The 26,529-nt window shown below is 44.6% G+C and overlaps 1 protein-coding gene across 1 annotated transcript in view; it reads right to left on the reverse strand.

Annotated features, from left to right (window-relative positions):
* The window catches only part of FARS2 (phenylalanyl-tRNA synthetase 2, mitochondrial), a 388,891-nt gene that overhangs the window by 279,245 nt on the left and 83,117 nt on the right, over nt 1-26,529 (reverse strand). Inside the window, exon 4 of the mRNA XM_032650151.1 lies at nt 5,113-5,272. Coding sequence (XP_032506042.1) covers nt 5,113-5,272 — 160 coding nt within the window. The remainder of the gene's footprint in view (nt 1-5,112; nt 5,273-26,529) is intronic.

A 26,529-nucleotide genomic window follows, 5' to 3' on the forward strand; every position in this document is an offset into this window, starting at 1 on the left:
GAGAGGGGATAAATCACAGTGTTGCTGGGCTTGGGGTCCACAATCAGGAAGAGATGCCAGGAGCTTGCCTCCTGCAGGATAACGTGCTGCTGGCCTGGCATCTGAGCGAGGCTAAAAGCTTGCAGTCAGAAGCTGGGACGGAATGGGCTCCATGCTGGTGAAAGAAGGGTGACAAAAATCGTCACCAAATACAGCCTGGGGCTGTAGCTCTGAAGAGCTGTAAGCTTGCAGAGCCAAGCCCTGGGCGCTGGACCTGCCATGTCCCTAAATCAGGGCTGGTGAGTACATCTGACAGGTCCCTACAAAACCCCATTCTGGATTTAAAGTCGGAAGAGCTCAGTGTAAACCCACACAGGGGATAAATAAGCAAAGCGGGGAGGGCAGGAGGGAGGAAAGCAGAGAAAGGGAGAAAAACAAAAACAAAATCTTCCCCTGAACCTGACCTGCAGACCATAATTCCAACTATATGATTGCTAAGTAAGACAGCCAACACAACCAACAACCAAAGCTGAAGTCACCCCAGAGGAGATTAATTTTATAAAACAGCCTGAGAGTCTAAAATAAGTGTATCTCAGTTACCCCAAGAGATCCATGAAAGCACAATTCACTGATTGTTCTAAAAACAAAAATCATAAGGCAATCCTTTTGTAAACCAGACCTAAACAATGCATCTTTAGGATTTTATCTATCTCCAGATCAAATTCTTCTTTGAAAAGGAAAACACCAGCCCCCAGTTTCAAAAAACTAAAAAAGTAAATAAAATAATTTTTTTAAAGACAGAATATATGAAACAATGCCACACTAGACCTTGGATATCAGGTAACCAAGGACACTGGTCCCTGAAAGATGAGCCCTAACACTGCCCCGGGAGAGGAAAACACAGGAGGAGCCCAGAGGTCTTCCCAGGTTGAGGAAACAGTCTGTCCTGAGAGTTCACAGGTCAGGGTGAAAGACGACGGCTGTAGAGAGAGAGGGCTGAAGGTCTGCAGAAGATGGAATACAAATGAAAATGTCAGTGCAGGTGTGTTGAAGAAACTCCCCGAGGCTAGGGAACAGACCACACGAAAGGATTAGGAGGAATAACGTGGGAGCTCACAAAGACCAGAAAGGGGCCAGTTCCCAAACAGCCGCATGGAAGACCTCGTAATTCATGGGTTATCAGTTACAGCACTAAGAAGGGTCTTAAGTTGGTTGTGGGAAAAAGCTAATCCTGGACTAAAACCCTACACTGGCCCTGCCTAACAAGGCTTAAAACGAGATGGGAAGGATCAAAGTGTTTCTGAGTAATCCCAGAACGAAGCTCAGAGAGATTATTAGGAATACAGAAATATACAACGCGTTATGAGGTAAAGCTGACAGTATCGGGCATCCTATAGAAAGTGATCAGGCATGCAAAGAAGAAGAAAAAAACATAAAGTAGAGGAAGAGAAATAGCAATTCACCAAGAAATGACACAGATGACAGAAGTAGTTGAAAAAGGCACTGAAATATGCATGGTAATGATATACAGTACACTCCCAAAGCTTCGGGAAGACTGAACATGTTAGGTAGAGATAAAGGGGATCATGAAAAGACACTAACTGAAACTAGAAAATGGGGTGAAAAGAACACTGGATGGAATGCACAGCAGATCAGACATTGCAGGAAAAAAGAAGGGCCGATGAATTTAAAGATACAGCAATGAAAACTATCTAAAATGAAACCCAGAAGGAAAACAAAATTCTGAGAGAAGAGTGAACAGAGCACCGGTGAACTGTGGAAAAGTTTCAAGTGGCCAGATATACATGTAATTGGAGTCCCCACGGGGAGGGAGTAACAGAGAAAATATCTGAAGAAATAATTTACTGAAATTTCTCAAATGTGATGAAATATATATATGTATCAAGAATTTGAGCTTTCTACGAACCTAAGCAGAGAAGGAACTTTCCCTCGTCCATAGACCTTAATGTCTCCCGGTTGCCTGTGTATCAACCTCCTACAGGTAGAAAGAGTATGAAACAGGCACAGTCCTGGCACATTCGTTGTCTTTAAACAACGAATATCTTGAAAAATTTAAGTACTTTTTTCACTGTACCTCGAGGCCCAATCATTTCATTTCATTTAATATAAAACCCCACACAATTTCAACTTCTTACTTCTCTAGGGTATGGAACCTGTTTCTTAGCCCTCCCCAGTCACCAGAGAATCAGCAACTTTCTTAGGCTCCTTAAAAGCATTCCAGCTAATTCAACCGTGGCTGTCTCATGCTTTCTCCCGAACAGTTTCCTTGTACCAAGTCCTTAGGCCAGGAAGGTTAACGCTAGTAGTATTTTCTCCACTCAGCAGACTCCTAAGGAAAGGTGGGTCTTAAGTCTCTCTCCACCTGAGTCCTAAAGTGATGATGTCCTCTTTCCACTGAGTATCTGTACTCAGCACAAGGCAAGGCTCTCTGTAGCCCCATTTCAGAGCATGTGATCCAAGGTTCCGACAGGCGGACCCTTGCCAGCCAGTTTTCATCTGCAAGTGCAGCCGGCCTGGACGACACCCGAGCCCCAAGGAGCAGAGACAGCTCCACATGGCCTGAGGCAGCCGCTGCTCTGCTACTTCACCTCCAGATGTAAGACGACCCTCCGCAAATCAGACAGCACCAGACGGCCCAAAAGAGCACACTTCAAAATTATTAAAGTGACATGCTTCAACGCTCTGTAAATCTGACTCAGTCTTAGGAACAAAGTAGGACTAACAGCCATAAACCCAGTTATCATTCTCAATCACTTTCACTTTATTTATATTAACAGGGACTCGTGGACAGAGAAAAATATGAAAAGGTACGGAAGACACAGTATCCTCACTGCCGACTGACCTCACTCCCGACCAGGACAGCATTCATAATGCAGAGCCCTGCAACGCAAGGGCCGCATACAGACCCTTTGGAGGTTGGGTTGACAAGCAAGTTATTTTGGGAGAATCAGCACCTATCGAAGGAAGAGGGTGGCAGCTGCAGCGGGGGGAGTCAACCAACTGCAATCAGGCCCAGCAAAGCCTTAACCTCGCCAGAGGGACAGGGTTGCGGGGAGGGGGGAGAGGGGGAGCGGGGATGAGGGAGCTGGAGCCGGGTGGGCAGGGGCTGGGGGCTGGGGGCAAACTGTGGGGCCTTTATATTCCTCCCACAAGCAGTCTTTGGCTGTGGGCAGCTCTGGGAAGGGCACTGTCCTTGGGCAAGGGGGCTTGCCCGCAGCTGCAGCGGCCCCGGAGGGAGCTGACGGCTGAGGCCACCTGCACTTCCACCGGCAGGGTCCTGGGACAGGAGCTGCGAGTGCATCTCAGTGACGACCGTTAGCCTGTTTTGCTCTTAAACGGAAGAGACACGACTGGCCACAGCAACATATCTAGCGGGCAGCAGAGGAACACAGTCCACTTCTCTTTCAGACGCGTTCACCCAAACTGTGCTATAAGGCCGGCGCCTCCTAAAGGGAAACTCCAGGGCTCGGCAAGGGACCGTGCCAGAGACGGCCGTAAACCGTGAAGGGCAGCAAGTGAAACCATAGTGTGAGGACTCCTAAACCCCACCTCAGCTGCTCTGAAAGAAGTGATCTGCTAAACACGGTACAAGACAGAGGGGAAACCATTTAGAAGTGTTTAAAATGTCAGTATATTCCACAAGCATATAAACTGTCTAAAGGGCATTTCTTTCTTTCCAGTTCTAAACCGATAGCCTCTCTCACGACAGCCTTAGGATGCCGGTGTAATTGAAATGTTCGCAGAAAATAATCAACTGCTTTGGAGAGGGAGAAAAAGCCCTGACACCAAAGCAGCGGTAACAGCGAGAGACTGCCGCAAGGAAACAGTGCTCTCCTTTTTAATTTTGCTTTTCAAGAACAAAGGAATACAACACTCACAGTTTAGAAGAGGAGAGCGCTCAGACCATAAAAACAAGTATAAAAAGAGCTGCTGAATAGTTCTGAGGCCTGCGGAGGCAGTTCCTATCATTAGCTAATTAAAGAAGGACTGAATGTGAAGTTTCTAAGTGATCTTGGTATCTGAAATGTAACAGAGTATAGCCCGACCAGCTACGGGGGTCAGAGGGCGGGAGAGTTGGAAGGCAACACCCGGGGGAGGCCCCCTCTTTTTAACATCACGGCTTCCGTAAGCCTCACAGTCTAGGAATATTATTGAAATGATCTGTATCTCTCCTTTCAAAAGAGCTAAGGTCTAACATGGGCTCGGAAGTCAAAACGACAGGGGGCTCAAACCAGGCCTCAAATACTCCCAAGCTGCAATGTGGTCACGTGGTACTTCTTTGCTCTGGGTCTGGGTTCCCTCCTCTAATAAAAAAAAATGGAGATTATAATAACACCTATGTCACAGATGCAGGTCAGAACAAAAAAATCCTTGTAAAAGTGCTTAATGCAGCATTTGACACTATTAATTACTCTCTCGCTGTCATCGTCACTACTATGGCTATTACTACGCTAAAGGACATCCAGATTGCTGGGACGCAGACAGGTTTACCGAGACATTTTTCAGCATCTAGCACCCCGACCCCAGATAAAAAAATTAAATGACCCTCCAAAATGCCTGAAGAGCACGGCACTTCCCTTCGGAATGAGGGAGAACAGCCAGGTCCGAGGGCACTGTGAACACCTACCCATTGTGAGCGCTGTGAGAGCACACAGCACGCTTCCCGTGACACCATCCCCTCATCCGTCAAGTTCCTAACGTGGGCCTGGCCGGGGCACCTCCCCTCCCCGCCCTGCATCTCCCCTGAGAAGCATCCCAGCAGGTGATACAAACATGCAATCACCCCTTCAGCAGCGGCTGAGGTATAGCAATACTCCGACATTAATCAGCCTGTTCGCTTCCTCCCCGTGGATGATACAGATCTCGATCCACTGTCATTCTTATGCAAGGCTGTGATCATTTTTCTCTCTCTGGCTAATTGCATTTTCACACCCTCCTCTGCTCCTCAAACGGAATGAACCGGGAAATCCGCAAGTTCTACCTCACTAAGGACCTAAACCATTAAGCCACAACTGAGAGCAAGAAGTCTAGACACAGTAGCCTCAATGATTTCAGGAAGATGGTAACCGTTGAATATTTAAGCCCCCAAAGACAAAGGCATTTAGTACCTACCATCTCCAAAAAGATGTGTCATAAGCCTGGTAAGTGTTTGCTTAAGGTCAAACTCTACAAGCTTCGTGGCCTCCAGGGTATGTGTCTCCTGTTTACGGGCAGAGCGAGAACTCTGTTCGAAAAGCTGCAGGTTTTCTCCATCCTTTACGCCAGCAAATAACTGTGAACCAAGAGGAATAATATAAATAAATAAAAAGAGCATCATGACCAGAGTCTGTATCAAAAGACATAATGTGGAAACAAAACCCAGGAAGTCGTAAGAGTCAATAAACATACTGATGTTAACATTCATTTGGTATCAACTTTGAACAAAGCACTAGGCTACATGCAATGGAGAGTCTTTAGGAAATTAAAAGACGCCGTTCTGATCTTTGCTCATCTCTCCATTTTCCTTTTGCACTAACTTCTTTGCAGTCATTTCCTCACAAGACACATTATTCTCCATGCTAGTGGAAATACCGGTGAATCGGGTTTTCACTGTCCTTAAAGTGTGACCTGAGACTAGGTAAGAAAGCACAGTCTAGGAACGAAGTCCTATGAAGCCCTCCTAAACTGGAAGTGTGCTGGACTTTGCTACCCTGTAATTCCAAAGGTCAGGACAAGGCCTGAAACGTGTTTCTGCCATTTGCTATCCAGTAAACTCCAAAAAGTGATATGGGAGCTAAGCTTCAGGTAATGGTTTGAAAGATGGGAATAATAAATTAAGAGATTTCATGATAATTAAATAAAAGAATGCATGAAGGACATGGAGTACCTGGCACACTGCAATGGCTAATACACTGTCCTCTCTGTCATCACAATCACCATTACTAATCACAGCCGTCATCAGTCTGAAGCCGCTTAAGCACTAAAATAAAGTGTTCCATCTTTAACAACAAAGCAGGTCTTTACCTGCTGGGAGAGTGACTCAACGTGGAGAACTGACCAAATCAATCTATCATTCTTTCCACCCAAAGTCCCATGAAATCAAAAATTATTTTAATCCAAGAATGAAACAATTGCTGTTTCAAGGTAATAACGGGCTGGATCATTAGAACCAAATCTCCTGATAAAGCTACTAAAAACTACAAAAATTCTTAAAAGCATCAAAGAAGTAACACAATAGAGAGGATTTACTACACAAAACTCTGTGAGGAAGCACAAAGCCAGAAAAAAGCCCGACACGAAGCCAGAGAGAAATACTGAGACTCTCTGCCTTTCCCAATTTCAGCTGAACTCTGAACATTGCTTGTGACAGCTTATCAATAAAAGGGAGGCCAGATTGGAAGCCCACAGTGTCTGACCAAGTTGGGATGCTAGATAAGTGCTCTGAAGGATGTATCCTCATGGTAAGAATGAATACAAAAGTGACTAGTTCTTATAAAGACTTCCAGCCAGGTGTCACCTTACCTGGGTAACAGAGAGAACTTCAGGCTGTTTAAATGGACTAAGGCAACCCCAGAATGCTGGTTCCTCTAAGTGCTCAGCAGAATCAAACACAAATCTTTCCACAACAAAGATTCTACTTCCCAAGGTCTCAAATTATTCCTACGAGAGCTAAAGACAATGCAGCTGCCAAAGTCTACGTCTTTCAATATTTCCTCTAAAAATAACTTGGAACAACAACAACAGAAAATCAAACTACTAAACACCGTGCCCTCAGAAGGAAACAGAACAGTGACCCGACTTCAAATAATTGTATGTAAAGAAGAAGGAAGGAAGAAAGGAAGGAAGCAAAGCTAACTGCCATAGAGAAAGAGTGCTATTATACTCCCACCCTGCTCTTTTCATTTGGGGTAATTAAGGACAAGCTGAGAAAAACTGAGGGGAAGACAGAAGAAGGGAACCAGTGAGGAACTAGGTTGATCTAAAATCACCACCAGAAGGAATAAGTGTGAACATCCTAAGAGTAACCTAGCAGACCTGATGAGGGACTACAGAAAAGGGACTCAAATGTATGCCCAATTTGAAGCTACGGTTTTCAAAAGGCATGGTTGCAATGGAAGAGAAAGGGGCAAAAGAAAGATATTTTTTGGCCATTGGGTAGGGAGGAGTAAAAGAAGCAAAAGAGAAAATTTAGGGTTGTACAAAATAAAACAAACCTAAAACATTAGAGGATTTACAAAACTATTCCCCATCTTCCACTAAAACAAACAAAAAGATTCCATTAAAGACTCTGCACTTTGCTACACTAACAGAAGAGGGCACCAGAGAACTACAAAATCTAAACAACCAACAGCCCACAAAAAGGAACAAAAAAAAATTCAACAGAACGATAGAAAATTATCACAAAGAATTAAAAAATTCACTCAATAGCCTTCTTCCCCCATAAAAGAAAATCAAGAAGCAGAAGAAAAGTGTAAGATGATACTTGCAAACTAAATTAAATCTGCTCAAACAAGCATTTGGGAATATTGCTTGGGCCAGGAATGCAAATGTTAACAAAAATGAATGAAAAACAGAAAACTGTGAACTGAGGAAAGAAAGAGAAGGAAAAAAATCATCTCAGAACTTAAGTTTAAATTACAAGATATGCAAGGAATAATGGACTCAAAGATTTAGCAAGAAGAATTGAAGAAAAGCAGGAAAACAACCAAGAAAAGGACAATGAGATAAAGAAAGAAGAATCAGAGAGAAAATGGTGGAAATGGAAGACAGGCAAAGAAGAAATAACATTTATGTAACTGGAGTCAGTGAAAGAGGAAAAACAAAACAGCGGAGGAGAAATAATAGGCACCATGTAAAGTGAATACCTGAAGAACCAAATACAAGACATATCCTAGTAGAACTACTAGACTTCAAAGATGAAAAGAAAAAATACTCAAGACCTCCAAGCAAAAAGATCAAACAACTTAGAAAGGCAAAGCCACTGGACTAGCATCAGACTCTTCAAAAACAACATACAAAAAAGGCAACAATGACCTCACATTTTCAAACAACTCAAAAAAAAAAAAATGGACCAAGAATTTTATACCCAGCAACGCTGGCCTTTCAGTACCAAGTCTATAGAAAAAGCTTTAAACATACAAGAGCACAGGGAATTTCACATGAATGAGCTCTTTCTGAAGGATCCACCAAAGCATGGGCTTTACTCAAGCAACAGATAACTGGGAAAATTTCAATACCCCCCCCAAAAAAAAACTGATGGATAACACATTAATACATGAAATTGTAGATCTGAGACTAAAACAAAGCCAGATATTAAGTTGGAAGAGTAAAATACAATTCTTATATATCATGACAAAGTAGAAATAATATAACCAAAAAATGGAAGAAGAGAGAGTGAAAGTGGAATAAATTCATTGGTTTAAGGGCCAAAAATTCAATAGAAAAATGGGAGAAATACAGACAATTCACCAAATATATATATATATATAATATATATATATATATGAAAATGACCCTTAAACCTATGAAAATGTATTCAAACAGAAAAATGCAAATTAAAACAACACGGACATTATTTTTAAACTGTTGTACTGGTAGAAATTAAAAAGCACGACAACATTCTTTCGGTGAGGCTTGGGAAAAGATGTACTCTCATACACTGCTGATGGAAGTGAAAATGGGTAGAACCCTTTTGGAGGTAAATTTGTCAATATCCAACAAAACTACATTTGCAATTCACCTCCTGACCTAGTTCTTCTACTTCTGGCTATTCACCCTAAATACACCTCCAGAATTAATATGTACATAACAAGGTTTTCACTGTAGCATTGTTTATAATTGCGAAGTACTGGAAACAAAGAAATGTCCAGACGAAAGAGAGATGTTAAATAAACTATGGTCTACCCATACAATGGAGTACTTAAGAGACCTAATAAAAAATGAGGATGACGTCTCCGAAGTGATATGTAATGATTCTAAGCTACGTGAAAAAAGCAAAGTGCGAAGATCAAACATTATATGCTACTTTTTCAAAACTTATTATGGTACTTTTCGTGTTAAGAAAGAAGGGAAAATAATAAAATATACATGAACCTGCTCATTCGTATAAAACAAAAATAAACAAACTTCATAGAAATGATGAATCAGAAATGAAAGAGATTCACTGCCTACCAGAAAGTGGGTGGTAGCAGACTGCAGAATGAAAAGAGCTGGGGAATAGGATGGAGTAAAAAGAGGAGGTGGTGGGAAGGGGGCGAAGAGAGGAGTGACACTCCTCTAAGTAGACTTTTTGTATAGTTCTGACTTGCGGAATCACATTAAAATTTTATGTACTCAAAAACTTTAAAAAATAATTAAAATCCACCCAGATGTGGTAAAAACTCAAAATGGAATGTGATCAGCAACAATAGAGCCAATTCTACTCTAAACAATGACATAGCCGCATGGAAGAGAGTGGAGAAGAAAAGAATTAAGAAAGCAAATTTGAAAAACAGCATTTTAACTGGATATTCTGAGGTTAAAGGCAAAATAATCACAGCAAGTATTGTACACTAGATAGTAAACTTTGTTCTGCAGAGGTATGTGTTCACTTTTCTGAAACTACCTTATGTTCATTCAAGAACTGATCAAGTAAGTAAATATATTGTGGGTAAAGGGAACCAGGTTTCTCACAGTCACTGTCAAAGAAAATGGGGAGGGGCTAGAATAAGCCACGTGGTAGTGACTTGGAATTGGAGGCACCCATATGAATTCACGTTTCTAAATACATATACAGATATAGAAACAGAAGTAGGTGTGCATATATTGCCCACTTCTGTCCTTTGAGGGGGACCTAGAAGTGGTGACATCCCAATAGCAATAGCTGTACTCAGGTCTGGGCTTCTAAATACCATTTTTTATTTAAAAAAAAAAAAAAAAAAAAGCAGGGCTCCTTAGAGAAATGAATGACTTTCAGGGCTGGGCCAGAGAAAATATAAGATGAACCTGGGACATCATTTGGGGCCAAAAAATGATGAGAACATGTCAAAGGACACTGAAGACTACTTGAAGAGGCTCCCAGTGGCCAAATCTGGGTCAATTTGAGCAACAAAACAAATAATTTTAGTAATGGACCCTAACCCACAAAATAAAGAAATATCCACATGAAACCATGCTAATATAAATGATTACCTTCTCCCATATACATTTATTCAATTAAAGATCTTCGTTAAAGTAAAATTCTATAACATAATTTTAAAAGGAATGATGGATAAAGAAAACAATCATTTGACAAACACCAGAGTAGTAATCATTTCAGACAATAATTAGCAATGGATGATAAAGATACTGGGGCAAAATATGATGAGAAAGATGATATCATCTCAAAGTATCTTCCCCCAGGTAGTACAGCTTAGGACAATGCTAAGTAAAAGAAGTCAGTCATTTGAAGACTACTTTTTAAAAACGAATATCTACAGTATTTACAATACATAGGTATAACCAAAAAATACCCATAACGTATACTAAAGACTAAAGTTTGGAAAACTCTGAAAGAAGGAAAAGCAGTAATTCATAACACCCTCAGCACAAAACAGCACAGGAGAATAAAACCATGTACACAAGTCAGCTCTTATTTCTAGAGGAAATGTAACATTGGAGCTAGAAGGGACTTGAAGAGAGCAGCCCAGCCAACCCCAAATAAGGAAATGAACTGCAGAGAGGTGAAGACCCAGAGAAGCTAAGATCACTTAGCCAATTAGTCCCCACGCTGGGAATAAATCACTCATCTCAGCCTTGGTTCCAGGGCCCTTAAAGTGGCTGCCTCTCACTTAGCTTTCTGTTTGAGAGACATCCGCTGGTGATAAAATTAAATTAGATTTCCATTAACTGCACACATTAGGCTGTGTCATTTGTTTCTCCACTAGGATTTCTTCTATTTCTCTGACATTTTCTTAAGTGTCCTTGCAGAAACCTCAACGACCCAGAAGACAAATTTCACCCCTACTGGAACAGCTTGCAGAAGCCAGGGCAGGTAGTTCACAAATGAGAAAAGAACAGGTGCGGGAAATTAATTCTAATCAGGCTTAAGAATAAAAATAGATTGCAAAAGCCAATTCAATTTAAAATTCAGAAAGCCAAAAGGATTTTTCAAAATGGACCAGATTTTAACCACACATTTAAAAGCAAATAAAAAGGCAAATGGTCAGAAGAATAACATACATCCATGCAACATCCTATGAGCGGGCAAGTATAAATGGGGCTTGGATGACAGGCACAACTTCAAGCAGTTATTTAGGGCTGGTCTGTGGTTCCCAAAGCAGCCGTTTTTCTATTCAGCCATTTAGAATTGTCCACTGATCACTGGTTTAATCCATATCGTCCACCTTGCATATTAATGCTAAACAACCCCTCCCCCTCCCTCGCCGCCTCTCTCTGAGTTTCCGTGCAGATGCAACAACCGTGTAACTGACTTCGCAGCAGCTGCTGCCTGGACTACTATTGGCTAACAGTTGCTACTGCTGCCCTCCTGAGAGCTTCCCTTACTTACTCTAGGGCTTCACTTCATCCTCACTATCCTTATTCTTCCCCCACTTCTCATGCAGGGAACTTGAGGCTTACAGAAGTTAAGTGACTGACCATTGCAGCACAGCAAGTGATGAAGCCTGAATCCAAACCAAACTGATGTGTGACCCCATCTTCCAGGCTCCGTGGTTATTTCCACGACAGCATATACATGATCATCTCTTCAGCTTTGGTGTAAAAAGGATCCATGGTCAGATGGATGCGATTAAGAACTGGACAGAAAACATGAGGAGAGAGGAGAAGCCTGGAAGCCTGGCCCGCAGCACCCTCCATAAAACACTGACGGTTTATCCCAAGCAAGCCATTATTACTGCACAAGGGCCAAGAAATCCCTCAAAGCATGAAAATTAGGGTCTGCCTTTCGAACGCCTTCATATGTGCCAGTGCGTCAGTGTGAACAGTGACTTGAGGGGGACTGCACTAGAACCAAACGTTAGCTACGACAGCGTTGCACCAGTAACAGGAAGGGCCTGCGTGGTGGAGGCCACGTGGCCCTCAAGGGCACTATCGGGTGTAGGGAGGCTGGTGACCCTTGGGTCCCTATCAGGACACCAGTGCTTGACGCAGGTTTTCTCAGCCCTGTCCTCCTTATCCAAGGAAGGGAGAGAACCAAAGGAAAACAGCAAGAGAAATGAGGAAAATAACCGCTTTGAGAGCTAGACAAAGAAATAATCCTAATGCAGGTGAGAAAGGGGAAGAAATGCTACTCAAACCCAAAAGTGGTTCAGAAGAAAAACCCTCTGGAAGGAAAAGACATGGGTCTGTGAAGCTGTTGTTCATTTTATAAAACTCTGAAGGATGACAGAGCATAGAATAATCAAAATAAAACCTGAATTCAAGGAGTCCCTATGTGGCTGCGGATGAACGAGCACACGTTCGTTGCATCTTAACTCGACCTTAATGCTGATGAAATAATCCCACCTCTTCTGCCTGAGATGCTTGGGCCCAGGCAGCAGGTTGGGGGCCGGCCCAATGCCACAGAGAAAGAACCAGGCTCATTTTCTGAATAACCTCAACAAACTAAGGAAGTACGGGAACAGGAAGCTGGTAGCAGCATCAAGACAACATCTAGGAAGGTGAAAGAGAAACAGATACAATGCTTTCCAGTGACAAAGCACTTCTGCATCAGAACATTAGAACAAATACAGTCAGGTCACTGCAACAGCATCTGAAATTTTAACCAGCTGGTCAGCCAATCAGCCCCTACTTTACCACCAGTCTAGTTAATTCTACGTTCATTAAGTCAATCTTCGCCCGAGGTAAGAGAGCAAACGTCTAAAGCCCTAGGAGACAGACCACAACAGCATCCTTACCTGCACAATGTCAAATGCAAGTGCAGGAAACACGAGTAGTGAAGGGATCACCCAAGATAATGTTCATGGAAAAGTATCACAGGTGATTCAGCCAAACAAAAGAGTCTGAAGTACACAGGCTGAATGAGGTGACAGCAGTGGATTCAGGCATTTTAATAAAGAGGAAGAGGGCAGAAGGAGGAGGACCGGGGGAGGAGGAAGAGATGGAGAAGCAGGACCATGAAAATCAACAACAGCCCCCAAAGGACATTCTGGCCTGCTCACGTGCTTTGTCTTGGAATGAAGCATTTCTGCAAGCTGCTGTTTAAAAACTGTTGAATTTGGCTGTATGACTCTATTTAGAAGGATCCGATTCAAAAGATTACCAGCTTAATTAGACGGGAAAAAAATAAAAAACAATAATCTCTGAGTAACAAGGAAAGAGAATCCTTTGGCAGTTGAGGAGGGCGTAAGGGGTTCTTTTGGCGGGATGATAACCGGGCTGGGAAGTGAAAACCTAAAGGTGCCGCGAAATCCAAGAGCCGTCTGCAAGACAAACAGGATTTCTTTTTGAAGGATGTTGAGACTTCCAGGTGCTGGAACGTGAGCGCCGGAGAATTAAGTTCTACCTGGAGGAATGGCTCAGACCAGCAACTCCCGGCTGACAATGAAAAAAGGGACTTGGAGAGAAGGGAGGGGCTCATTTAAAAGGTTTTTCAGGAGGATTTCACTGCAGATTACATGATGCAAATGCTCTCCTCCTTCTTACTTACAAAATTACCAGCAAACTCCAAGTTGTTCCTGAATGACTGTTACAACTGTACTTTAGCAGGAACTAGAAGGGGTTCCTAGGTCTGTGTTCGGCTGAGTGGGACGTGAGACCAGAGAGGGCACTAGTGAACACACACTTAATTTTAACCAAAAGAGACTTTTTTATTTCAAACTGTATAGATTGTCAATTACAGGCCAGCATAAAATCAGTGCCATCTAGAGGCACAGAGGATAAGGGGCTCTGTTATCACTGGCGATGATACACCATCTTTTCACCAAAAGAAAAAGAGTCTTTTCATTATTTATCGTCCATGCAACCATTTTTTAAAAAAGATTTCTAACAAACTGCATTTACTAGGTAATAACACTTTTTAAATAATATAACTGACATCAGGGTCATATTGACTTGATAAAATTCCAGTTGATATTTATTTTCCTCTGCAGCATTTTTCTTTTCTGCATCCACTGTATGATTTCTGCAGGAAATAAGAAACAGGGTTTAGGACAAAACAATCCCAAAAACACAGGGAGGGAGGCCATTCAAATTATTGGTTCGACTCAAGTTTCTGAATCATGAGTAAACAAGAGCTCCTGCCACTGTCAGAGGTAACTGGAAAGGCCGTAACAAGAAGGTTTGGAAATAAAGAAATAAAATACAGGTAATTCTTCAAAAATTGATTCACCCACTGTGACAAATATACCAGACTCATGTAAGACTTCACCAAGAGGGGGGACTGGGTGTGGGGTACATGGGAACTCTGTACCTACGTTGCAATTTTTCTGTAATCCGAGAGCTCTTCTAAAATTAAAACTTCATTACAAAATTGAATGTAGGGGATGTACACTCCTCTAACTGAGGCCAGCACGCTAAACGACGCGAAAGCCCAAAGAGCAGCCGTTCACACCGTCACTGCAGAGGAAGACAACCAGCACGATTTCTAGCCCGCTCAGGAGCAGCAGAACGGCTCTGGGGAGCAGGCAGGACCTCCAGGGTCAGGACCGCTGTCACAGTGCCCTGAACAGAGCAGAGGCTTCGTGCATTTCTTCTTGATGACGTGGTTCATTCAGAACCGCCTCTACAGGCACGTGCTGAGTCCAGAAGCAAACCCCGGAGTGCTGTTCTCTCCAGTGAACTTCAGCGAGCACTCAGCCACGCATCTCCCTCCTGCAGAGGTCCTACACCCACACTGCGTCACCAGAGGAAAGGCTTTGCCTTCTTCCTTCCTGAGAAGAGAGAGGTCATCAGATAAGACCCCCACTTCCAGCCTCCCATTCCCGCCCCTAAATGCACCTGCCATGCAGCCATGCTGCAGTCCTTCAGGCCCACCTCCAATTAAAAAACAAAAACAAAACGTGCACCCTCTCCCGTCCAGCTCTAGGCGCTACTGACGCCCCTGCAATGACACCCTGTCCACACACTTCTCACTGAGAAATCCTCCCACGTCTCCTGCACCTCTAACCTCTCTTCTGGCTCCTTCTCCTTAGTAAACATGGTCAGTTCTTCTCTTTACACAACAGTCCACAAAAGAAACGAAACTCCCTCTCATCCCATCTCTTGCTACGACGACCCTTCACCTCACAGTTAAGCTGGTCACTCTTCCTTGGTCCTCTTAACAGTCTCCCTTTCCTTCCTCTGCGTCACTAAACATTTCTATTCCGCGGGCCTCCTTTTCCGCTTGTACACGCCTTAGTCTGCCGACTGCCCTAGATGAACAGGGCTGAAGCACCCACACGCGACGGAGCGTAAACCTGCATCTCCATCCCAGACGCGCACGCCCGCACCTGCCCACCAGACATGTCCGTGTGCAAAGCCTCCACCTAAACATGTCCCAAAGTCCACTAACTCTCCTGACCCCACTCCAAAACACTTCTCCCCCCGTGACCCTTAACTCTGGGAGTGGTACCCAGAAGGCAGCCCAAGAGAAATTTTCAGTGGCTTTTCCCTTTCCCTCACTTCCCCACACGCAGCCACCAAATCCAGTAAATCCCACATCACCCCTCAAGTTCACCCTTTCCTATCTGGCACCTGTGCCATTTCGTGGGCTTGCCCTGCATTGGTTCTTCGATGATTATAAATAATCTAGTCTCCTCAAATCCAGTCTTGCCCTACCCTGCTCCATTCCACGGGCTGCTATGCAGATTTCTCTAAAATGCCAAACTGAGTACATCCCTCTGATGCTTAAAAATTACTTAAGACTCCTCATTCTTTTTAAACTAATGCTCAGACTCCAAAATTTTACATCGAAGGCCCTTCAAGAACAGTTCATACCTCTCTCTCCAGCTTCCTCGCCCATCGCTCCTCCGAGCTCCGGCCATGCCACTAGACACGCTGCAGGGATTCATCACACCCTGAGTCTCCGTGCCTTCAAATCTGCTACTCCCGTTACCTGGAACACGGCGCCCCCTTCCCTGCCGGGATAACTTCAAATTCCTCTTGAAGATTCTTTGGTAAGCCTTCCACGATTACCCCAGTGATAAAGATTTCCTTCCCCTGTGCCCTGGCCATATCCCTTTCCCAGTGCCGACTGCATGGTGTAGACCTTCTAGTTCATCTGTCTCTCTCCCTAGGCTGTCCACAAAGCAGTGGCACGTAGTCAGGATCTTACTTTATAACAATCCTGTTTACGATGAGGTTCCTAAGAAAACATGGCATCCAATCTATATCCAGTTCAGCTCAACCCAAACCTGTCACTGAGCAGATCATCTCTGAGCCCCAGAGACAAGCCATTCACCTGGAGAGTGGCAGATAAAGCCTGGAACTCTGATGAATACAGCCTCATCTGTCTGGCAGGCCCACTGCTTATTAATTCTTGGCTCGCAGACAGAGAAATAAGTAAGAATCACTTCTAAAAATAAGCACATCCACATATCTTACTACAGGAACTCCCAAGCCTTCACGTACCCTGAATGCAGCAGGAAAAATTCAATTACGTTATTCAAATCCAACTGAAGCATTTCGGCAAATATTAAGTATTCAAATCACTTTGGAGGAAGGATTGGGATGTCTCAGTGAGATGAACAGACAGACATATTAAAGGGATAGCAGACTCCTCCAAGTGGATTTCAGCTGCTAATTTCAGTTTTTAATTTCTTTAAACAACTAGGCCCTAAATGAAATCTTCTACGGCTCATTATTTGGGAAGACCTGTGTTTGAAAGGGCCGCATTGAGTACAGCTCCATCCTGGGGTCTCTGTGGGAAGTCCGTTCCTGTTTTAGCTAACTGATACTGACTCAGTTTTGCCCTTGCCTGGGTTTCTGGTGATACACCACAGGCCAGTTAATCAAGGTGCAGAGCGGAGCAGCGAGGAGGGCCCTGCCGAGGCCGTGCTCCACGGACAGCAGAGCGCATCTCTCCCACTGCTCGCTCATCTCCCGGACGCCAGACCGGTGCCAGGGCGCTAATGGGAAGATGGGGAAGTCGACTTCCGTGACGAAAGATGCTACACAAACACCCTGGAGGTTGAAAAGCTACTTCTGCCAGGCAGCTGAATGCGCACTGGCTGCCAAGGGTGCTACAAAGACTGAAGCTCAAGTTCCAAGTGATTTCCGCCCAACCTTTCTCAGGAGCCCCACCCCAGACCTTCAGGTGCAAACTCAAACAGGTCCTCACCGAATGGCACGGTCTTTCCAAATCTCCCCTCACTCAAGCCTCCATGAGCGAAAACTCAGGTTGAATATATCACAGAGGCTGTTCAGTTCCTCAAGGACGCGTGTTCCCGAGAAGCCAGTGTCAGGAAGAGCCTGGGGACAGCAAGTTACACGCCTCCACGGGGCCGTTTCCCTGGCACGCGGGAGGCTGCTCCCCGCAGAAATGTCGCCAGCACCATCAGCGAGTGGCCTCTGCCTCCTGCGTGTTCTGGACATCCAGCTGTTTGGCTGGCTTTTGTTAACTCCGACCCATGATGAGGAGTGTATTCTTCAGCACTCTTCTTCTCTTACGGGTTCTCCTAGGGGTACCAGTGGGAGAAGGATGTAGATTCGTACTCTGCCAAGCTCTGGTCTATACAGAGGACACATCAGAAACCTCAAAGCGGGGGACTTACACGAAGCCGCACGCGAACCACACGGGAGCTTAGAGGTCTGGATGTGTTGAGGCAAAAACCAACAGTAGTGACAAAACCACGCCCTGCGCGAACTGGTTCTCACGACAACCGCCATTTAACAGAGGAGGAAAGTTCACCCATTCTGCTGCCGACTTTAAAATCGTGGTCTCTCATCACCCTCTGCCTAGGCCATGATGACAGATGACACAGAGAAAGAGACTGCATTTTCCTCTTCAGATGGCTAAACAGCTCGTTCGTGATATCAGTGGGTGAAGCATAACAGGACCAAGTGAGGCTCTGTCTAAATTCTATCACCTCCTCTCAAGGAAGATGACAGAAGACACACTACTAACCAGTCCACGGAAAAGACAGCAGTGGCTTAAAAAAAAATAGATCAGACCTAAAACGTAGGACCCACGAGGTCACTGATTCATGCTGATGACACACAGGTAGACGTACACTTAACCAGGCATCTATTTTTAAGATAACTATGGCGGGGGCGGGGGGTGGGGTGGGGAGTGGTTCTGACACTTGCTGAGCGTCTCCAGCTCATCAGCCACCAGCCAGGCTCTCCAGCCACACTCAGGAGTGGTCCTTGTGTCAACTAAGGAAACTGAGGCTCCAAGTGGCTGAAGACTCATCTCAGGTTGCGGACAGTGAGGTGCAGAGCCAGGACTGGACTCTCCGGAGCTGGTGTCATTTCCAGAGCGGCAGGCACTGCTCCCAGAAACATTTTCCGTAAATGATGCCAAGGCCCACAGCTGGCCTCCAAGAGCCAGCCACCCAGAAGTTCACGTCATTTACTCAGTCTCGATTGGCGAAAAGTGCACAATTCCATACTTCTACACTGTCATGTATAAATGAAAGCTATTTACTAGTAACTGACCAAGTGGTTTACGAGGAGTGTCTAAAATGTGGCATCTCTAGAACAAAGCTGAGGAGTTATCAGAATTGCCTAGGGACTCTGGGTGCCCACTACAGAGTCTGGCTGCCCAGGACTGTGATGGGTAATTCTGTGTCCACTTATCTGGGCCACAGGGTCCTCAGGTATTTGGTTAAACATTATTTCTGTATGTTTCCATGAGCGCGTTTCTAGATGAGATTAACATTTGAATCAGTTGACTGAGTACAGCAGAAGGCCCTCCCGATGTGAGTGGGCTTCATCCCATCTGCTGAAGACCTGAATAGAAGAAAGGCTAAGAAAGAATTCTTTCCCTCTGCCTGACTGTCTTTGGGCTGGGACACCAGTCTTCTCCTGCCTTCACACTTGGATTCAGACTGAAACTCTACCGTTGGCTCTCCTTGATCTGGACTTCTCAGCCTCCATGAGCAAGTGAGTCACTTCCTTATAATAAATCTCTTAGTATAAATCATCTCATCTCATCTCTCTCTCTACACACACACACCCTCACACCCTATTGGTTCTGTTCCTCTGGAGAATCCTGATTAATACAAATGGACACCACCAAAAACCCCTGGAACACATTTGAAAAGTTGGAATCACCACAATTCACAAGAAGAAAATTATCACTAGATCTTCAATGGTGTCATGGGTTGGTTGTAGATTTTGAATGCTGGTAGAACCTTTCAACCAAAAATTATTATTAGTTGTATTGTTATAGGTGAATTTATTGTGGGTTGTTTAATAAACACTACACCATATGTGATGGAATCAACACCTAACAACTAGATGTTAAAATTACATTTAAGGGACTTCCCTGGTGGCACAGTGGTTAAGAATCTGCCTGCCAACGCAGAGAACACAGGTTTGAGCCCAGGTCCGGGAAGATCCCACATGCCGCAGAGCAACTAAGCCCAGGCACTACAACTACTGAGCCTGCGCTCTACAGCCCACAAGCCACAACTACTGAGCCCGCATGCCACAACTACTGAAGCCCATGTGCTCTAGAGCCCGTGAGCCACAACTACTGAGCCCATGTGCCACAACTACTAAAGCCCATGCACCTAGGGCCCATGCTCCACAACAAGAGAAGCCACCGCAACGAGAAGCCCGCGCACCACAATGAAGAGTAGTCCCTGCTTGCCGCAACTAGAGAAAGCCCATGCACAGCAACAAAGACCCAACGCAGCCCAAAATAAATAAATAAATCTGTATTTTAAAAAATTATATTTAAGACACTGTAGTTCAAATAAGAATCATTTACACCACTACTGCCAAAGCTGATGGACTGTATTCTACATGGACCCAATGCCAAATTCCCCACAAAATGACATAAGATTGCTACCACAGAGTTCTTTTTGCACTGAAAAGGTGAAAGAGTTGGGGCAACTCAACTGAGGGGTCTTTCCCTTCATCTAAGAGTCCATGTCCTAAAAATATTGAGAGATATATCACCCTGGAGATGGTAGCCCAAATTCCCTTTGAAAAACAGTCTCTCACTCAAGATCCTTTTGTGAGAAAGTTATTTTTTCCATTTGTCTGGTATAAATCCTTCCTGTTTTAAGCCTTGGTCATGAACCTGAAATAACACATATAACTAATTACTAAACCCTAACACGGGTCACCTCCTCTTGGGCGTGTGGTAAGATCTGTTCCCCACAAGATCCACGCTCTCGACTCTGTACCTGAGTCCAGTCGCCAGGTAGCTGTCTGCCTTACAAGCTTTCTAAACATAGAACAACTACTGCCATTTTTTTGGATCTGGAATGTTCCCTGCCCCAGGAGAGAGACTCTCAGACTTACACAGAAATCTCTCCTTTGGCTTCCCCAAATACACTCAACCCACACTCCAGCTCTAGGCAGCCTGTGACGCTTAACTCCTGACTTCAGCCTGACCCTCGAATCACCCCAACAGCTAACATCCGGTCATTCCCAAGTTAGGAGGCATTCTCTGCCTTCCTACGGCTAACTTAACCCTAACGTCTGCTGTTCATGTAATGCACCACCAAACACAATCCCAGCACGGTAACGTGACCCAAGAGAAGTATTACAGAGAAGCAGCAGAAGTGGGAAGAGAGAGCGGCTGAGAGAATAAAGAAGAGACTTTTCCAATTTACTACAGACTCAGGCTGGAAATCAGCAACGTGGAGACTGAAGCGGCTCCTTGACTCTCGTCTAATTTCATCATCTCATCCGGGTGCCTAGAGCACCTCTTAAGCTACGTATATACAAAGTGTGTGTGTATCTGCGGAGGGTGTCCAAACCTCTCAGCAGATTCTCAAACGGTAAAAGAAAAATGTTGGAAATCATTGCTCTGATGAAATGCTACCAATTCACATACAACACTGTACAAAGTCTCTATAAAGCTGAAAAACAGCATGGTGTTTAGATGATGTATCCAGTTTAAGAAAACCCTACTTTATCTTTCAAATTCATTCATGTTAACAAGTTTACAACTTCACAGAGACCTATCCCAGGCTGAGTCAGGAGCATGACATTAGGCAAAGCCTCAGAAAGAGGCTATTTAAAGTACCAGCTAAAGAGCAGGTGTCACCTTGTACGTCCAAGGGTAGACTCAGGGATCTGGACACGCAGTCCGACGGGATGTGAGCGTCACGGGCTGCTGGCCCGTCGGAGGCCGACGAAGAACACTCCAGCTCGTCACCGCCCACCGGCACGGACCAAGCTGAAGACGTGAAATTCCACCACCGTCCACACAACAGCTTCAGGAATGGGCACCAGGCCAAGAAACGTGGTTTCTAGCAAGGTGTGAAGTTTACCTTGAAAGAGCATAACATCGCTGTGAAAATATTTCTGCTGCTTTCACACAACACTTGAGCTAGTACAAAAAACACTGCTATTGTAATTATGTGGACTCAGTAAAACCCAACGAGGCCCTCTTGGCCTCCAACAGCGAATGGAGAATAGACATGGTAAGAGTTTTCTTGAGATCCCGGAGGACTGAGATAGAAGATACTCATCTGTTTTTCTCTAGATGCTGTGTTGGTTCAGAAGCATGAGCTTTTATCCTTCAAACCGCCCCCCATCCTTTATACGTTCCATGTACTAAGAACAAATAACTAGAGGGCTTCCCACCACCTAAATGATATTCAGAAACCTTGAGTTACCATCAAGGACAAATGCCTTTGCCTCCTTAAATGTGACCTTCCCTAGCCACTCACTGACGGGGGGAATAACAGCCTGTCTCCCTGAAGCCTTCCAGATATTCAGGAAAGGGAGCCAGCTGACAGTTACCTCTGCGCCACAAATCAACCCTGCATCGACTGCTCGCGAAAACTGAGCTGGGCCCTTTACATATTCGTCCTCTGCCAGTTGGCACAGTGCGGAGCTGGCCCAGCAGAGGCTCTGGAGAGACCCTGCAAGCGGCCTCTGGCTGGATCCCCGCGCCGTGCCCTGCGCTGCGTGCGGGCGGCCGCCCCGGGACCGCCCCTCTTGGGCGGTCTCACAGCACAGTGCTTCCTGCAGGACACCTCCCCCGAAACAGCTTCCCCTGGCACCTCAGAAGCAGATTTCCAGCAAATTCCAGAGGGTGGATGTCCAGCGATTCCATCAGCATGAAACCACTACCAGCTTGGTGCCCCTCCGGAGCCACAGACGGGGGTGCGGGGGTCGGGTTGGGGGAAGCTCTTCCCTTGGGGCTCAGCCTCAGGCTGGGAGCGTCAGCTGCTCCTGTAGCTGCTAGTCCCACGCCCTCTAGAGTTCTCTTCTTACCCGCCAACCCCGCATCCCCCGATTCTCCGTATTACACTTAATAATCCTGTATATTAAGCTTGCCCTGATCGAGTCACAGGCACTCACTGCCTTGCAATCCAGCCCTGACTGATACACCTGCTCCTTGGGAAGCCTGGGGCAGGAGAAACAGCTCTGAGAGTGAAAAGCTGAGGGGTGAACCGCCACGCACTTGACACTGAGCTGCCATGTTTCGCAGAGCGGACGTCGGCAGAACGAGGGAGGCATTCGAATACCACGTTCACCAACTGCTGCTCAGTGCAGGACCCTGGGTTAGAGAAAGGACGAGGCACAGGGAAGAAAGAGCGACCTTTTAGGCACTGACTGGCCAGCTGGAGAAACCAGATATACGCAAACGAGCAGCTCCAGGCAGTAAGTGCTGACAGCTCCCCGAGGTCATGGACAGTAAGCCACGGGTCAGTGTCGGGGCCTCAGGCTGAGAGGCCATGCGTCCGACCTTGTCATAAGCAAGAACTAATTATCTGCACAGGCGCTGCGCCACAGAAACAGAGACCAGGCTCGCTTTAAACCCCCCTCTGCCCCCCAGTAACCGGGTGTTACCCAAGTCCAACGTATCGTGGGTCCTGGCTGTGACCAGCCACCTTTTGCTTCACTGTCAAGAGATATACCAGAGTAAACATTTGGGTAGAGAAAAAGAATTTTAAAACAGAAAAGCCATTTCAGTGTAAGTGTGTCTCTGACAGGGGGAGTCCTTCCTAAAAGATTTTCAGGAAGAGATTAGGGAAACGTGGTGACTATAATCTATCAAGGCCAAATAAAAACGCCTTCGGTAAAGCCCACTCCACGTGAGGCTATTAAGGAAACCCAATCACCACATGGTGCAGAATAAAACCTGTCATTCACTGAAGGGCAGAAGAGTGATTCGGGGTAGAGAGCAAGAAGAAAGAGACTGTGCTTGGATCACCACAAGGCTGACACTGGGGGAGCCCGGGAAAAGCAGCCCAGGAACAGTAGGGCTCAAATGAACCATCTGTAAAGTGGGAGAGAGTATCAAAGGAAGAAAAATTAAAATTTTCTAATGATAAATGAGAGTGGTTTTCTAACAAGGATGGACCACGATAGAGGCTAAAGGGGTTGTTTGTAATGAAGGATGTCTACTCCACCAGGATTGAGCCATTGCAGACAAGTCTATGGAGAAGTCCCTTACCCGCACTCCTACAGGGGGAAATGGGGAGCAACAGTGATCACTTATAAAAAGGGGCGTGGGGTGGGATATGAACTTCACACAGACATCGTGATGAAGTAGTATATAGCAATCGTTGTGGTCAAAATTATAGCAAAAGCTTACTTCTCAGGACTTCCCTGGTGTCACAGTGGTTAAGAATCCACCTGCCAATGCAGGGGACACAGGTTCAAGCCCTGGTCCAGGAAGATCCCACATGCCACGGAGCAACTAAGCCCGTGCGTCACAACTACTGAGCTTGCACTCTAGAGCTCATGAGCCACACCTACTGAGCCCATGTGTCACAACTACTGAAGCCCGCGTGCCTACAGCCCGTGCTCTGCAACGAGAAGCCACCGCAATGAGAAGCCCGTGCACCACAACGAAGAGTAGCCCCCGCTCACCGCAGTTAGAGAGAGCCCGCGCGCAGCAACGAAGACCCAATGCAGCCAAAAAAAAAAAAAAAAAACTAATAGGAATAAAAAGCTTACTTCTCTATACAGCTTCATTTATCTCTTCTACAAAAATATGCTCCTTTGTTTCTGTGTGAATATTCATGAATCATGTATTAATTATAAAATATTTACAACTTCTCCATAATATCACCACATCTTCAGTTATTAAGACCTAAAGTTTTGTATTTCGTAGGCCAGTAAAAATTTCAAAACATTCAAGGCAGACAAAAATAAATAAATTTACCCAAAAAAAAAAAAGAAAGGGGGGAGGGGCGAAGGGGGAAAGGAAGGAAGGGAGGAATAAACGTAGTGTTGAGAATTTTTTTTTTACAATAATGAAGACGGGACTAGGCAGGAAGGAAGGCTCAGCGTGAATAAACTATCACTTGCACAAGTGTATGTAATAGACCCTGGATAACACTGACCCAGAGGAAATCATCCAACAGGGATAGAGACACGGAGGAAACAAAGCCGCTGCAGCCAAGAGTGGAGAGTAAACTGCAGAATGTCTGCCTCCTGCCCACCCCCTGCCCACCCCGTGCATTCGCAGGCCCCCCGAACAGGGCACCACCAGCGAGACAGGACAGGCATCTCCGGAGACCAAAGGAAAGTGGAGCTTCTTCGAGCACTGGTCCAGGTGTGTACTTTTTAATTAATATATTTAAATCAGATTAAATGGGTACAGGATTCATATGGGCTCCCTCCAGTGGGTCCAGCAAACACATGAAATCTGCTATCTTTTGCAAAAATAAATGTCTCAATAAATGTTTTCCAAAAATTTAGTTTCGAAGCTATAGAACAGTGGTTCTCAAACTTTTCAGTCTCAGAGATCCTTCTACGCTCCAAAAATCCATAACATCTTGATTCCTTTGCAAACACTGATGACGTCTGTGCCACCACCACTCGCCCTGCCTTCACCTCACAGGAAATCACTGTCTTGCTTTCGGTGTTTATCGTTCCCATGTACCTTTTTCACACCTACCTACAAATTTATGTAACAAAAAAACTGTGTGGTACCTACATATTTATGTAACAAAAAAACTGTGTGGCTGTGGTGTGCGTGCATGTGTGTGTGTGTTGAGGAGGAGCTGGAGCTAGTGCACGCAGACAGAGAGAGGGAGGGAGCACAGACTAAGCGCACAGTGAGAGCACGTATTGTTGGGCTTATTTTGAAATACCTATTAGAAAGATATCCTAGTTTAGTATCACTCATAATTTATTTGCTTCTCTCAACGTTTTATTAAAACCTCATCCAAGTTGACATGGTACCTCTAGTTTATTTATGTTAACTGCTGTGAAGTACTCAATGCACAATTAGAGCCCATTGTCCTTTATTTGTAACACTTAAAAGAAAAATGCCAGAGCGCACAATTTGAGAAAGAAAGAAAGAAAAAAAAAAAAAAAAGGAAAACTACCAAATAACTCTACAAAGTGGTGGCAACTACATACACTCCCCGTCGAAGGGTGTAAGATTTATGGTTCCTCTAGATACTCGGTATTGTCAAGATTATTAAATTTTGCTAATCTAATCGGTTTGTAAGAATATCTGGTTGCTTTAATTTGCATTTTCTTATTTACCAATAAAACCGATCCTTGATCTCATGCTTCTTCCATCAACAGGCTGTTAATGTTCTTTGCCCATTTTTCTTTCTTAAAAAAAATTACACGATTGATTTATAAAAAATGTATGTCATTTTAAATAGTAATAAAAGCACATACATGTTTGCTCACCACCCATATCCATTTTCAGAAAAGAGAATAGTACCAAAAACTTTGCAGCCCCTTGCATGTCCGTATCTGATCACAATCCCCTCCCACTCCTTGTAGAGGTAACAACCCAACTTAATGTTTAAATTATTCCCTTGCTTTCCACAACTTGTCCACACATGCACAAACCCCAAAATAATATATTGGTTAGCTCTGCCCATGTCTTAAACTTTCCATAAATGCAATCATACAATGTAAGCTTTTAAGACTTTCTTTGCCTGATGCTACTTTCTATATTTATTCATGTTAATGTATTTGGTTGTGATTATTCATTTTCACAAATATATGAACACCGTACCATATTGATAGTGCTATGAACATTCTCATCTACTGCTGATAGAAGCACTCAAGACGCAGCTGAACTATACACCTGAGAGTGGGGCTCCAGGTGTGGGTTTTAGCCTCCCTCAGAGCGTTCTCACGGCTCCACATCTCGGCCAACTCTTGGTATTTCCGATTTTTTCCTACTGGATTCTTTTCATCATACTGAGACCTTTATATATGATCAACACGAATCCTTTGTTAGTTATATGCCTAGCAGATCTCTCCACCCAGCCTGATGCTTGCCTTTTAACTTCGTTTAAGAATTCTTTTATTAGGTGTTAAGTTTTACCTTAACGCAGTCAACTTTAAAGTTTTTCTTCCACTAAGGATTTTTCTTGTTTAGGAATTCTCGATTTAAGAGACTGTGTTCTACCCCCAAGGTGATAACAATAATCTCTTGTATTTTCTTCTCAAGTTTTGAAGACTTCCTTTTCACAAATGGATTGTGAAACCATCCGGAGTTGAATTTTGCATTTGGTGTGAGGTAGAGACCAAGTGTTC

This window comes from Phocoena sinus, chromosome 11 (assembly GCF_008692025.1).
Source record: "Phocoena sinus isolate mPhoSin1 chromosome 11, mPhoSin1.pri, whole genome shotgun sequence".
Classification (NCBI taxonomy): Eukaryota; Metazoa; Chordata; class Mammalia; order Artiodactyla; family Phocoenidae; genus Phocoena; species Phocoena sinus.